General features: G+C 47.7%; 4 protein-coding genes across 4 annotated transcripts; 2 read left to right on the forward strand and 2 right to left on the reverse strand.

Moving 5' to 3' along the window:
- Positions 1–1,122: 1,122 nt before the first annotated feature.
- On the forward strand, positions 1,123–2,097 carry GIQ15_01027 (uncharacterized protein; the record flags this gene model as incomplete). The annotated part of the gene is made up of 2 exons (XM_033548444.1): positions 1,123–1,845; positions 1,903–2,097. The coding sequence occupies 2 exons, from the start codon at positions 1,123–1,125 to the stop codon at positions 2,095–2,097; spliced, it is 918 nt and encodes a 305-aa protein (XP_033409395.1).
- Positions 2,098–2,904: 807 nt separating this feature from the next.
- On the forward strand, positions 2,905–4,731 carry GIQ15_01028 (uncharacterized protein; the record flags this gene model as incomplete). Its single annotated transcript, XM_033548445.1, has 1 exon — positions 2,905–4,731. The coding sequence occupies one exon, from the start codon at positions 2,905–2,907 to the stop codon at positions 4,729–4,731; it is 1,827 nt and encodes a 608-aa protein (XP_033409396.1).
- Positions 4,732–5,322: 591 nt separating this feature from the next.
- Positions 5,323–8,319, reverse strand: GIQ15_01029 (uncharacterized protein; the record flags this gene model as incomplete). The annotated part of the gene is made up of 1 exon (XM_033548446.1): positions 5,323–8,319. One exon carries the CDS (start codon positions 8,317–8,319, stop codon positions 5,323–5,325), a length of 2,997 nt encoding a protein of 998 aa, XP_033409397.1.
- Positions 8,320–9,152: 833 nt separating this feature from the next.
- GIQ15_01030 (uncharacterized protein) lies at positions 9,153–11,433 on the reverse strand (the record flags this gene model as incomplete). Its single annotated transcript, XM_033548447.1, has 2 exons — positions 9,153–11,318; positions 11,389–11,433. The coding sequence occupies 2 exons, from the start codon at positions 11,431–11,433 to the stop codon at positions 9,153–9,155; spliced, it is 2,211 nt and encodes a 736-aa protein (XP_033409398.1).
- Positions 11,434–13,632: the final 2,199 nt, after the last annotated feature.

Below are 13,632 nucleotides of genomic sequence, written 5' to 3' on the forward strand. Positions count from 1 at the left end.
CTATTCTCTCTATTTACCTCCAATCTAGCGTTCCCCTTCTTTCCCCTATCCCGCCTTACCTTGAACTCCTTGTTTTGGCATCAGAGAAAAGAGAAAGAGAGACCGTATCACCCAGTCCTCCGTCCGATCCTGATGCTTATTACTCCTTTTGAAGAGCCAAAGAAAAGAGTAAGAATCTGCCACCGACGTGACGTTCACCATGTCCGATGAAAACGAGCTTTTCTTTTCAACCAAACCAGCTTCCGCCAGTCAGCCAGCCAGAACCGACTCTCATATCTCTATCTACTTAACGAAACCCCCTAATCCAAAAAATCGCGCAACATTTTACACCTGTTAACTAGACGGATACCACCGCTCTCGTACCTTGCAGCAATTCAGCAGCTTTTCGGATCTATCTTGTCGGTAACACATTTTCATTCTTCCTTGCCCTGTTTCAGTATAGCTTGCACAGCGTGAGTTATTTTTATCTTTTCTCAATCTCGTAGCCCTGGGAGGATATCTGATGTACTGAATAAGCTCAACCTTTTCTTCATTTCTCCATCCTATCCGTCTGCCCAAACACTGTCATGACGATGATGATCATTTCTCAACTTTTCTATTCCTATCCTCCCAGCTGACGGCCATGTATTGTCCTGATCTGTTGTCCCCTTTTTTCCACTATTTGCTGTTGCAATGATATTTCCTTTTTCTCTTCTATGTGGTCGGCGGGGGGGAACCAATATGACGTATGGCCTCTGAAGGGCCACGAAACGAATTTCTTATGAGCTTTAGTTTCTGAGAACGTTATCGTAAAATTCGGAGGGCTTCATGAGATGGACTTTAGTAGTTATTTATGTATTTAAAACATGAGCTGTGCTTACTTTATTAGTTAACTTGAACATTTATGATTAGGTTGTACAACGTTGAGCTGAGCCTATCTTGGAGACTCTTGTATAACCATCGAGCTGCGTGAATGTAGTACCTAACACTCTGTCATCAAGCTGACCTCTAATTATAGGGGAGTAAAAAAATTGAAGCATGATAGCTCGAGACAGCTTTTGAATCGATAAACTTGACACCCCACTATCCAGGTTTACTACAACATCCCACCACTCCTCTGAGCAGCATCCAATATCAGAAGCCATGGACAAATCACCATGCGACTATATCCAATTGCGCAACGTCCAGCTCCCAGTGCCCATCTATCTCCGAACAAACGCCTGGAAACAAACCAACAAACCGCAACCAGCCAGCTTTTCCGTGCGCATCTCATACCCCGCCTCCCTCATCGCCCTGGCCGCAGACAGCGATACAGTCGGCAGCACCCTCAACTACGGCACCCTCTACCGATCTATCGAATCTGCAATAATATCCAGCAATAGAGAGGCCGTGGTAGACGAGAACGCAGAGGACCCAACGAAACGACCTTCCTACAGCAAGGATATAGTCGACATTACCCGAACAATCAGCGATGCTGCATATAAAGTGCTATGGGCAGAGATCGGCCCCATAGGACGCGACAAGGATGACCCTATCTTTAAGGATAGCTGGTTCGTGGAGAAGAAAGAAGAGATAACGGTTGATCTTCATCTCCCCAAGGCCATATTACGGGCGGAACGTGGATTACATTGTTCACTTGTCACGAGGGAAAGACGGTTTAAAGAACATGTGTCTATGGACTACGACTTGACTGTTAGAGTCGAAGGGATACGATGTGCTTGTATCGTCGGGGTGAATGCCTATGAGCGGAAGGACAAGCAAATCGTCGAGCTTGCGTTGACCTTTCGGGATGGATCTGGCAAGGGAGATTGGCTATCTCGTATGATACCGAAACAGTATCAGGCGATGGTCTCGGCGGTGGCAGAGGTATGCTCTTCACCTCCTATATTAATGACTTTTATTTGATGCTGATACCAACTTTAGAGCATTGACACAACTTCATACGAAACGGTGGAAGCGCTGGCTACACATGCGGCCAAGGTTGTGATCACCCAGTTTGAGATAGAGGAGGTGACGGTCAGAGTCGAGAAGCCCAGCGCCATGGCCTTTGTAGCGTATTCCGGCCTGGAGATAACACGCACAGCTAGCTTCTTCGGCGTCTCCCATCCGCCGCTGTGAAGCATCATCTATCAAACATCGAATGCTCTTTTCTATGTGCCTTTTTTGTATATATAGCTATATCATGTGATCATATATCCGGAACATAGTTTCTCCGTCACTTGTGATCAAACTAGCCAATCAGAAGCCGCCGATTCGTTGCATGCGGCCCGATTACCTAAGCGGTCTTTTTTTTGTTGATTAGCGATCTTTTGGTTCTTGACGTCAAGTTCGACAGACGGACAAGAAGTCTTTCAACGAGAAGAACCAGCGACGAATTGAACTGTCAAGAGCTGCATTTTTAACCGCTTTTATCATATATACGATCTCATCTATGGGCTTATCAACAAACTCGCTTTATATCGATTCCTTTGTACCTGGCTCCGGCCTAGTATTCGTTGCCGCTTTCCCTGCCTCAGCCTTGGGTGATAACAACTGCACTGTTCCCGCAATCTCTCCACGACTTGACATTCTAGGCACAGAGGTGGATAGGGTGGTTTGGCTACCGGTGAATGGTCCGTCCTGAAAAAGGGCGGACGGTAAACTTGAAGATTAGCAAAGGGAACAACAATACATTTGCGAATACTTGAAGAAAAGAAAGAAGAAAAGGGCCATTCGTTAGGCCCGGAGTCAAACAGGTAAGAGATATCACGGTGATATCTGATATCATCCTGCTAGAGTGACGCTGACTCCCCCGTGCAGTGACTCCAGTTATCGAAAGCCACTTCCCTCCCCGCGGGCATCTAGTGCCGCTGACCCGCGCCCCTCGTACGCCGTGTCAAGAGTAGGAATTATCCCACGACAAAACCCACTCCACCACTGGGCTACATGGCGAATCCGGTCCTAGAGAGCGACCTGCTTTCTGTCCACCGAGCAGAGAGCAAGAGGGGTTCGCCACGATGGCAACCTCAGGAGGAATTTGTCGTATCTGACGTGTTTATGCCGCAAACGCCAGAGCCAGAAGAAGCCGATGAAGCGGACATTGCCAAATCATGGACAACAGTGATCAGTGAACAGGCTGCTGCCACAAGCAGTTTCCGTATGGTTCCAGGCAATGTGACCCCTATCAAGCCGAATCCCAACCGTGGAGGCGTAAATGAAGCGAAGAAAAAGAAACAAAAGAAGAAGAAACCGGCCAAGAATGTGGATGCCAGGCTTCCCGTCGTGCACGCCCCCCAACCCGGCTGTGAGACACCTCCTGCTTATTTCAAGGATGGACGTTCTTCCATCTCTCCCCGGCTTCGCCCTGTTGGTGCGTTTAAAAACAACTTCGAGTCTAGACCTCCTTCATCCCACGGTATTAGCGCGCTTAGCCTCCAGTTGGACGCATTGGCCGTTGGCTCTGCTCGACCATCGGGCTCAGAGGCTAGCAAGAAAGGTTCAGAAACGTCAAGTTGCGGCAGCGTAATTTCCGAAAGCGACCAGACCGAGATCTTGACAACCTATGAGGTTCCTCTAGGGAACGACTTCGTTAGTCTAGATCTCAACAGCGAAGGGCCCAAGCCTGCAAGCAATGAAGCGAAAAAAGCAGTACTCAACAGGAAGATGTCAGCCGCTGATTTTGAGTCATTGACGTGTCTTGGGAAGGGAACATTCGGGACAGTTTTGCTCGTCAAGCAGAAGATGAACGGGGCCTTGTATGCACAAAAGCAGTTCCGTAAGGCTTCCCTTACTGTGCATAAGAGGCTAGTGGAACAGACCAAAACGGAGAGGGCGATCCTAGAAAGCGTTAACCGGCATCCGTTTGTTGTCAAGCTGTTTTACGCATTCCAGGACCATGAGAAGCTATATTTAATCCTGGAGTACGCGCAGGGAGGCGAGCTGTTCACCCATCTCGCGATCGAGCGCATGTTCTCTGAGGAAACGGCCTCCTTCTATATGGCGGAGATGGTTCTCGCCCTGGAACATCTGCACTGCAATGTCGGCGTCATCTATCGTGACCTAAAGCCCGAGAACTGCCTTTTGGATGCCGACGGCCACCTCCTGCTCACGGATTTCGGCCTCAGCAAGGTTGCTGTCGACGACGATGAGCGGTGCAATTCCTCCTTGGGAACTATAGAGTATATGGCTCCCGAGGTAATCATGGGCAAGCCTTATGGCAAAGCTTGCGATTGGTGGTCACTGGGCGCTTTGGGATTTGACCTTCTCACCGGCTCGCCTCCATTCAAGGGCAACAATCACGCCAAAATCCAGGAAAGGATCTTGAAGCAGAAACTCGTACTACCATATTTCCTGGGCCCCGATGCAAAAGATCTCCTCACACGCTTGCTCCGTAAAGAACCGCAGAAGCGTCTAGGATACTATACGTCCAAGGACATACGCACCATCAAATCCCATCGATTCTTCAGGAAAATCGACTGGAAAGCCCTGGAAAAGCGTGCCGTGGAGCCTCCGATCAAACCTGTCGTAACAGACCCCGCTCTTGCTGAGAATTTCTCTCATGATTTCACTTCATTGCCCCTCAGCCCTGTCGTAACGACTAAGTCTGGGCCGTCTGCAAACGCCATGGATGAGACGGACGTCGATGGTGAGGGATTTGTCGATGGCGAGATGGGGGGTGTCCAGGCTCCTGATGATCCTTTTGGTGGGTTCAGTTTTGTAGCACCGAGCAGCCTGCTTGAGAGCGGCCTTGCTCTTGGAAATATGAAGTGGTAGATAGACAAAGACTTCTTAGAGTGGCCGGATAGACAAATTATTCTGCGATGCTAGTTTGGACTACCTGAGCTAGAAGTTGGCGGCGTGGACTTTAGCCATATGTGTGGTATCTACTCCGTATTAGAGTTGCTATTAAACTGTTGGCGTCGATTTTGTCCTGTATAGAGTTGAGATGTGGTTGAATTATGGTTGACCTGAGTGTTAGTGCATCGCTGTTGATATTTTCTTTGTTGCGAAAGCAGCTTTTATATGAGCTAAACGGGCTATTACGTACCAACAGCGGTGGAATCTTCTAGCATAGATACTCCGTATCAGGATACTTTTTGGGTACGGCCTAGTCACACCGCAAGTTGAAAGCAATATTTAGCTCTAGTCTAGATAGAAATATACCGTTAAGGCCGTTACGGCCGAGGCGTTTCCTTGTTTACGCAAGAATTTGATATACAAGTGCTTGAAATATTATGTCTATCTATTAATACAGGGGTATTCGCTATATATGAGTATGATTTTAATACACTAATGCGCCGAGACAAATGGCATGAGAAGGTTATATGTTAATGATCAAGGGTTTTTGTCAGCAGGTTGAGTCGTTTAATTAGCATCGGCAGTGGTAAGGGCAAGAGTAGGCATGGATTTTCGCAGAGGGTATCCGTCAAGTTCCCTGTTGATTTCTCGATCTCCAAGACGGAGACGCTCAAACATTTCGGCACTCCAGCTTAGGATGCGGTCAACGCTTTCAGCTGTGTACGTTTCAGGTGTGAGTGAGTTGACATTGGGGTAGGTAGGCTGAGGGCCACGCTGCCAGAAGCATTTTTGTTCCTCAAGAGCAGCTTGGGCGATAATGCGGACCGTCGTCAGGTCTGGTGAAACTAATGGTGTCTTTTTATGATGGGTAGATTTTGCTTTGAATGATGGTTTAATCATATCGGCTTGTTGGATGCGTTTACGGGATGTCTGAACTAGCATGTTCTTCTTAGTTCTGATCCGTTTGGCCATGGTTGTTACTGGCTCGATGCAAAATTCATCCCATAACCGCTTTCCGGCTAGCGAGCCCTGTGTATCAACCACGGCACTAAGAAATCGGTTGAATGCGCTGGAAGGTATACGGTAACTGGGTTCAATGGGCCTGCCCCATTGCAGTTTAACCTCATGGCAGATATCGGACAAGCAGCCAGGGATGGAGCTGAAGAAATGGTGTACCTGATTCAGCGTTGCTTCAGAAGTGTGCAGGTCTGTGGAATAACTGTAATGCTGGTTAAACTTTCCATTTAGGACATCCGTCAACAACTTCTTGGCTAGGTCCAAAGTCTCATCCTGGCTTTCTTCAAAAGTGGGATCAAGTTCGGACTGACACTCCCCCAGTGGCTGACACTCTAGTCGAAATATCGTCGCCCCAAGGGACATGATATTGGTGACATCCCATTGTGAGTTTTTCCTATCTCGAAGATAACAGAGTAATTCAGCAGTATCTTTCCAGTCAAGTTCTCCAATTCTCCAATTCAACAAGGAGATCAAAGTTTGATTCTCTAGGGGAGGTGTAAGCCCCTGGACAACATTATAAAACAGCTCGCGGTTTTTTGTTGCAGTTGCAAGTCGAATCAGAGGATCTGCGATAAGAACACCTTCACGCGAACGGGATGTAGAAGACCTCAAAGCTTCTTCATACGAGCTCGTCAACCAATTTGCAAGTCGATACAAACGAGAAGAGGTCAGAGTATCCAAAAGTAATGTCCAGGATAACGCTGACAACTGGAGATTTTGAGATCCACTGGCAGGTTTCATGTTTCGAGAGCGATTTTGCTCCGTTTGCCGAACCGGGTGCGCCTTGATAAGATATTTGTGATCGAGAACTGAATTACGTATTTCGAACACCTTCTCCGGATCGACAGCTCCCAATAATCTTTCAAACACATCAATAGTTCCCGACACATGGCCGCTTGACGCGTATATATTTAGCGCGTATTGGTATAACCCCAATACAAGGCCGGAATATTCTGGGTCGTACTCTTGTTGATATAAACCTTTGAAATGAGGACTAGAGGACTCTGTCGGTTGATCTGTGGGTGGAATATATGGGGCGAGATTGAGTAGAAGTTCAAGCGACTGAGGTTTGGTTTCTGGGACAATGGCTCCTGTCTCGAGAATTCGAACAATCAAGTATGTGATGTCTGCTTGACGAAGGTATATCTTGTTCTTGCTCAATATAGCTCGCAACAAACCCAGACGCTCCCAAACGAACGAAGGCGAATCTCCTCGAGCACCAACTCCTACTCCAAGTGAATTAACGAGTCCGTCCATAGCGGCAACAATCACTTCACTTGTAATTGTCCGCAGTCCCATTCCCTGGAATGGACGATTCGATGGGCCAGCAAACGGTTCATTCGACAACACGCCACATTGTGCCCAAGTATCATAACGGTCCATTTTAAGTGGATCAATTGATCCTTTGGCTTGATAAAGCCTGGCCCAGCTCTGGACACTCCATGACCTCGAACGATTGCGCGATTTCTGCAGAATCCAGGCAGCTCCTGCAGCGTAGCCCCCTTCAACACAGCACCAAAGAATGAATTCAAGCCAGACACCAAAACCTAGCTGCTTTGACCTGTATCTTAAAGGCGCTACATAAGGCGAATTGTCCGGGTCGGCCATAGCATCTTCTGCAGCGGTCGCCTCCCAAGTCGCATCCGACAAAACACTCATTATGGGATAGGAAAGAAGATGCACCCCAGGGGGGCGGTTGGGCAGGGTAGGGTCCAGTTTGGGCGTGTACTTGTATATTTCCGGAGGGATCATGTCAAGGTGATGGAGGCGAGCCACGACACGGTAAAAATGTGACATGAGCGCGGAACCCTCCTTCGTTGGTTCATCCGCTGCCTCAAGGACGAAGACGCCTAAACTCTGCCAGAGCTCATCCATTGCCCCGATTCTCGTACCCGCTTCTCCCAATTGGTTGTGCATTACCGGTTCCTCCGAATAACTGTCAAACGACGAAATTGGCATGCCATCGTTGTGATAATGAATATCCGTAGGTTTGATCGATTCCAATTTTTCGCCAGATAAGCCATCAAACGAGCCCAGATTACCCCAATGGATATTCGAAGGTAGTCGGCCTCGCTTGGATATTGGTCGGACAGCGTCTGCGAAATCCAAGAGCTTGTTAATTATAGCATGAAAGTCCTGCCACCTGCCAAATTTGAACCCAAGAATAGTGAGGAGGTCAAAATTCTGTTGTGCCCTTGCTTGATATAAAAGCTCCAGTATCGCATCACAATCTTCTTGATCAATCTTCTGCTCAGTCGCACCGCGCGCTGGAGAGTCCTTATCCAAATTCTGCCTGGGAATGTATTTTTCTAAGTATTTTATCCATTCGGATGGATCCTTGCGTAATCCTCGCGGCACAGGACATGGTAGGCGGTTCGATCTGTTGCTCGGTCGATGTGTATCGTTATGTGGTGAACCGTGGAACGTTTGTTGAGATATTCCGGAAGAGAGACGACATGGCGTCAACGGGTGAGGGATCGCATGCCTCCGGGCTTGGAATAGGCTATGGCCCGGGAGTATCCTTCGTGGGCGTGGGCAAATGCTCATGACACGATCTGGGACAGATCATGGAGGTCCTCGAGCAGATAAAAGAGTGAGATCAGGGTTGCGCGGCGGTCGCATGTCTGGTCCGTCATGCAATAGATTATTGCCGACTAAGTGAATGCTCTATGAGCATATTGCAAAATGGTTTCGCTGATTTCTTCTCGTAGCAATAAAAAATGCAGCTTGAACTCCTTCAGATGCATCAGAAAAAAAAATGTCAGGTACAAAATATCGCTTAGTCATCCAACCTATGCCTCCAAATAATAGACAGCCAAATGTCTGAGATACGAGATATTTGATTGATTTGATTGGTCAGGTGGGTCTGGAGCAATCTATGAGATTTCAATCTATCAAGCACTGATCATCTAAATACACGATATTGAGCTCCTATTTATGTTCCTCATACGGCCATGTATCTTGCCATCGCGGAGATGCCAGCTACAGCTGAAACAGGCGTTAAAACGCCGGGCGTAGCATTTGTTCGATGATGGAGAGCTGACACTGATATTTAATGAAACGGCGTAGTTGACTAACGTGTTTCGTACGATCAGGCAGTATTACACCGAATCTCCGTTCAACAAAATGCATATCTCCAGTAGAATAATATTACTTTAAATTGAATCTGGTCTGAGATATTAAAAACGCTCTCTTCATCTACCGAGTACCTTAGACCCAACAAGTACTCCGACAAAAATTCCCAACCCCTAGGCCCAATCCCAAACAAATTTTCACAAAACAAAGGTAACCATGCGCCAAAATATGATCCAGGCTAGCATTAATCATGAAATAGAAAAAAAAGTAAGAGAGGGATATCAGGAGAGCCTCATTCATTCATTCTAAAGAGCTTCGTGGTCTCCATCACCCAGGTCGTCTGCGCCTAGTTCTTGCTCGACCTCGTCTGCAACAAAGCTCTCATAGTCTTCCAAGCCCTTCTGCACATGGACCTTGAACCTGATAATATCGTTGAGCATGCTTTCAATGCCGGTATGAAGCTCCTCGCGCAAGGCATTCGCACGTAAGACAAGTTGCTCATGCTCAATGTTAGTATTCATCTCTCGTTGCTCCATGAGTTGAACACTTTCACTAAGACTTGCACGCATCTTTGCAAGTTCCTTCTCCATCTTTTCAATCTGAGCATCGGATGCCAACTTCTGAGTTGACGTTATTTCTTTTGTTTTCTCAAACTCCTCTTCTGCGGCTCGGCGCTTATGCTCTAATGCCTCTACCTCGCTCTTTTTCTCGTCCATGGCCTCCTTAATATTGTCAAGGAGGTCTCTTCGGTTCATATCTTCGTCCAGAGCAATCTTTCGGCGTTCATTGATATCCTTGCGAAGGGCAACAAGGTTATTTCGAACAGTTCCTCGAAGGTCCAAGTTGATAAGGTTGGTTGGGTGATACCCCGTATGCGCGTCAGCAAGTAACCTATCACCCTCTGATGAACTGTGATTCTGTGATGTTCCGAGTTGGGATGAAGAGAAGTTGCTTTCGTTGATATTGAGGAAGAGCTCGAACTCGTGGCCTTTGGCATTGGCCGTGGTAGAAGGAATGAGCCCAGCTTGATAGGAAAGGGAGTTGTACGTTTTGGCGACTTGCTCCAGCTCCTCCAGTTTCGCGTTGGCTTCTGATTCCTTTTCCATGACTCTGGCATGCGTTTCGTCCAGTTTCACCAATATATCCTCCACATTTTTCTGAAGCCTATCTCGCTCAGTGCTCATGCGGTCAATATCCTGAATCGTAATGCCTCGCTTATCAACACTTGATTGCAGTTCAAGCCGGTCGTCTTCGGTAGTCTGGAATTCGAGATCAATCTTCTCGAGCTCATCTTCTAGGAACTTGATGCGATTTTCGTATTTGTCGATCTTCCCTTGAACATTCTCATTGTAATCTTCAAATTTTTTCTTATCGTCCTCGAGAATTTTAAAATGTTTCTCCAGCTTTGCGATATCAGGGGCATTCTTTTCAAGTTCTTCAAGCTGGTCTCGAAGCGAACGATTCTCCTCTTCTAGCGCCTGTAGCTCTTGCACATATTTCTCATTTCCCTTCTCAAAATCTGCCGCCATAGCTTCGATATGGGGGATAAGCCGTCTTTCTGCAACCTCATCGTCCTCTTCTTCGCCCCCTTGTAACCAGTCATGATATGCACTCGACAAAAAGCGGAATATTATACGATCTCCAGTCACATCTACACCTGCTTCCGCACAGGCGTAGTCATATTGATCCTGATAGTATCTATCAAGCATCTGGGCCAATTGCATCATCCAGTGCAATACTCCCAAAAATGTATACCAATGTGTGCCTCCAACAGCGGCGATTTGCGATTTGGTGATATTCTTCTCATATGGGTAGCGCAATTGCTTCAAGATGGGTGGTACTTCGGTATCGATGTTCTTTTGAAACCTGTAGCTTGGATCTATTCTCTTGTATAGCCACTGGAAAATAAAGTTAAAGTCCTTTTGAGTCGGTGACTTCAATGTATTTTGGGTTAAAGAGTGTTTCATTTCCAGCTCAAAATTATTGCGCGTTAAATACTCCAATATCTCCTGGCTAATCCGCGCCTGGAAACTCCGGTCTCTGAGCGGGCGAGGGTCTCGTGGTACACCCGCGGGAATTGATCCCTGGACGAAAAACGATTGATGGGCAACAGGCGGGCCCGTCGACGGGCGCGATAAAACACTGCTTCGGCGCTGTAACTGGGGCGGTGGCGGGGGAGCCATCGACATCGGCGCATAACTTTGGCGCCCAGCACTTGCGCTATGGAGCATGTTATGGGATACGGAGCGTCGAACGCTTGATAGACCGCCATCTATGCCGTAATTCCCACCGCTGGTGGATTGGCAATGGAAAACAGGCTGCTGCGGTCGACTAAGCGACGATACAAGAGAAGTCGACCGCGCATGTTGAGAAGTGAATGGCGGGTTCTGTAGATTGGCGGCGGTGCTAGTTCGTTTCAGCGCAGAGGATGGCTGTGGGATAGCTGTATAATTTTGGACGTTTCCGAGGGTCTACAACGAATGTCATAGTTAGCGATGCTATACATCAGGTTATATGTATAAATCGGGGTATAAATCGTACCTCGCGTGGCCGTCGGACACTAAAGAGACCAGTATCCTGTGCCATGACGGAGATGCGACAGGCCTGGTATTATTTGCTTTGAACCAAGGAGAAGATAAGAAAGGTGGCGGGATAAAGTCGCAGGTGGTTCAGGTCAATCGACGGCCCCTATTCACGGTGAAGATTGCTATCTGCCTGGTCCTTTACTCCCTTCCAAGGCCTTTTTTGATATCGTGATGCAAGATTGGCTTATCTCCATGTAAACAAAGGATATCTTGGCACTGGCCGAATCCGGTATTCGGATAAGCAATAATCCGAGTATCACGGGACCGCGGCCCAGAAAGTTCAACCTCGGCAAGTCGACGAAAAGCTTGGCGTTGAAAGGGAAGGCGAGATCGTGATATTTCGATCGACCCCGGAGACACACTCCTGCTCCATCGTCTTCGTTCCCCAGCGTGAGACTCCCTTACGCTGCAAGTGCATGGTATCGCTACTCGCCGCTGTACATCTGGGATCTTGAGCTGACCTGCGAAATGGCTCGAGAGGAGCTGATATCGTCAGCGGTAAGTTGAATGTCGCATGTCCCTGATACAAAGATACCTTTAGCTAACGCCATCTATCGCGTGTTAGGTTACCTGTACGTACATCGCTCGCCTGACCTGTTAATATCTTCCGCCGCATACTCACACATATGTCTACAGTCCTCCAGGATCCCTCCGTTTCATCTGCACCCTTGGAGAAGAAGGTTGCATTCTTGCAATCCAAAAACTTGACAAAAGAAGAGGTCGACCTAGCATTGGCTAGGAGCGGATCATCTGGTCCAGCTACACAGGTTTCAGAGCAGCAAAGCCGTGCAGTCGTCCAACAACCATCGGCAGCTTATCGGCCCTCACCTAACCAGAGCTATGGATATGGACAACCTGGGCAATGGGGTTATGCAGCTCCACCACCAGAGTGAGTGTCTCAAAATCTATTTCTCTAGGGTTATTTGGGTGTTACTGGATACACAAGGCTAATGACATCCGACGCCACAGACTCCCAAGGCGCGACTGGAGAGATTGGTTTATCATGGCAACGGTAATGGGCGGCGTTAGCTACGGCATCTACTTTGTCGCGAAGGTTTGTCAAACAGCAACAATGCTTTGGCTTTGGAAATTATTCCCAAATACAATAGCTCACTAACACTACTCGTTTTCTATAGCGTTACATTTCGCCCTTAATCGCACCCCCTACCTCACCGCAACTCCAACAGGACAAAGAGAGTGTAGACGAACAGTTCTCCCGCGCATTTTCTCTCCTTGATCAGCTCTCTGCCGATACTGCCGCTCTCAAAGCTGCCGAAGAAGCACGCACAACACGACTCGATACGGCACTTCGTGAGGTCGAGGAGGTGGTGCTAGAGCTCAAATCATCTTCGCGTAGACGTGACGAAGATACCAGACGCATTAGCGAAGAAGTACGAGGCCTAAAGGATGGAATTCCCAAGGCGATTGAAGGGGCTCGGGAAGGAAACGAGAAGCGACTTAGGGAGCTCAACTCAGAGCTAAGGAGTCTAAAGGTTCTCCTAACCAACAGACTTGGCTCTACAGCATCGACGCCAGCACCCAGTGCTACTACCGCAGCCACCGTTAATCGACCAGAGGTGAACGGAGCATCGGCCGGTTCGCAGCAAACCGCTACCCCAAGTACTACGGCTGCATCCCTACCCGCCCCAACTCCTGCTCCACGGGAACGATCTGGCAGCCCATTTTCTCAGCTCGGAAAGCCGGCAAGCATTCCAGCATGGCAGATGGCTGCTGCCAACAAAGCCAAGAGTGCCGCAGCCTCTCCTTCAGTCGAAGACGCTAGTGAGACTGAAAAGGCTGAAGATAACCAGCAATCAGCAGCTACTGCAAGCTAAACCAAATCAAACGTTACGAACCTATTACTATCCCCTTACTTCCTTTTATTTGACCGCCTTCCTTGCTTCACAGGTGGCTTATTGAGTGTTCGACTAATAATCGTTCCCTCAAGAGGAATTGCAATCTTATATTATCGTCAACTCTGACGGAACACAATCTAACGAGCTATATCCAAATGTACACTGCCTCCATTTTCTTTTGTACCTTAGCTTTATCTAATATGCAATACTATCATATTTACCTAAGGCAGCTTATATACACTCCTTCTATAATCTATCATCCTCGTGGAAAGAATAAACTGCCGGCAACACGCTGTGTGTATTCCAATATTTCACTTCCACGTTATAACAATAAGGTTAATTTA

This window comes from Arthroderma uncinatum, assembly GCF_011692745.1.
Source record: "Arthroderma uncinatum strain CBS 119779 chromosome Unknown scaffold1, whole genome shotgun sequence".
Classification (NCBI taxonomy): domain Eukaryota; kingdom Fungi; phylum Ascomycota; class Eurotiomycetes; order Onygenales; family Arthrodermataceae; genus Arthroderma; species Arthroderma uncinatum.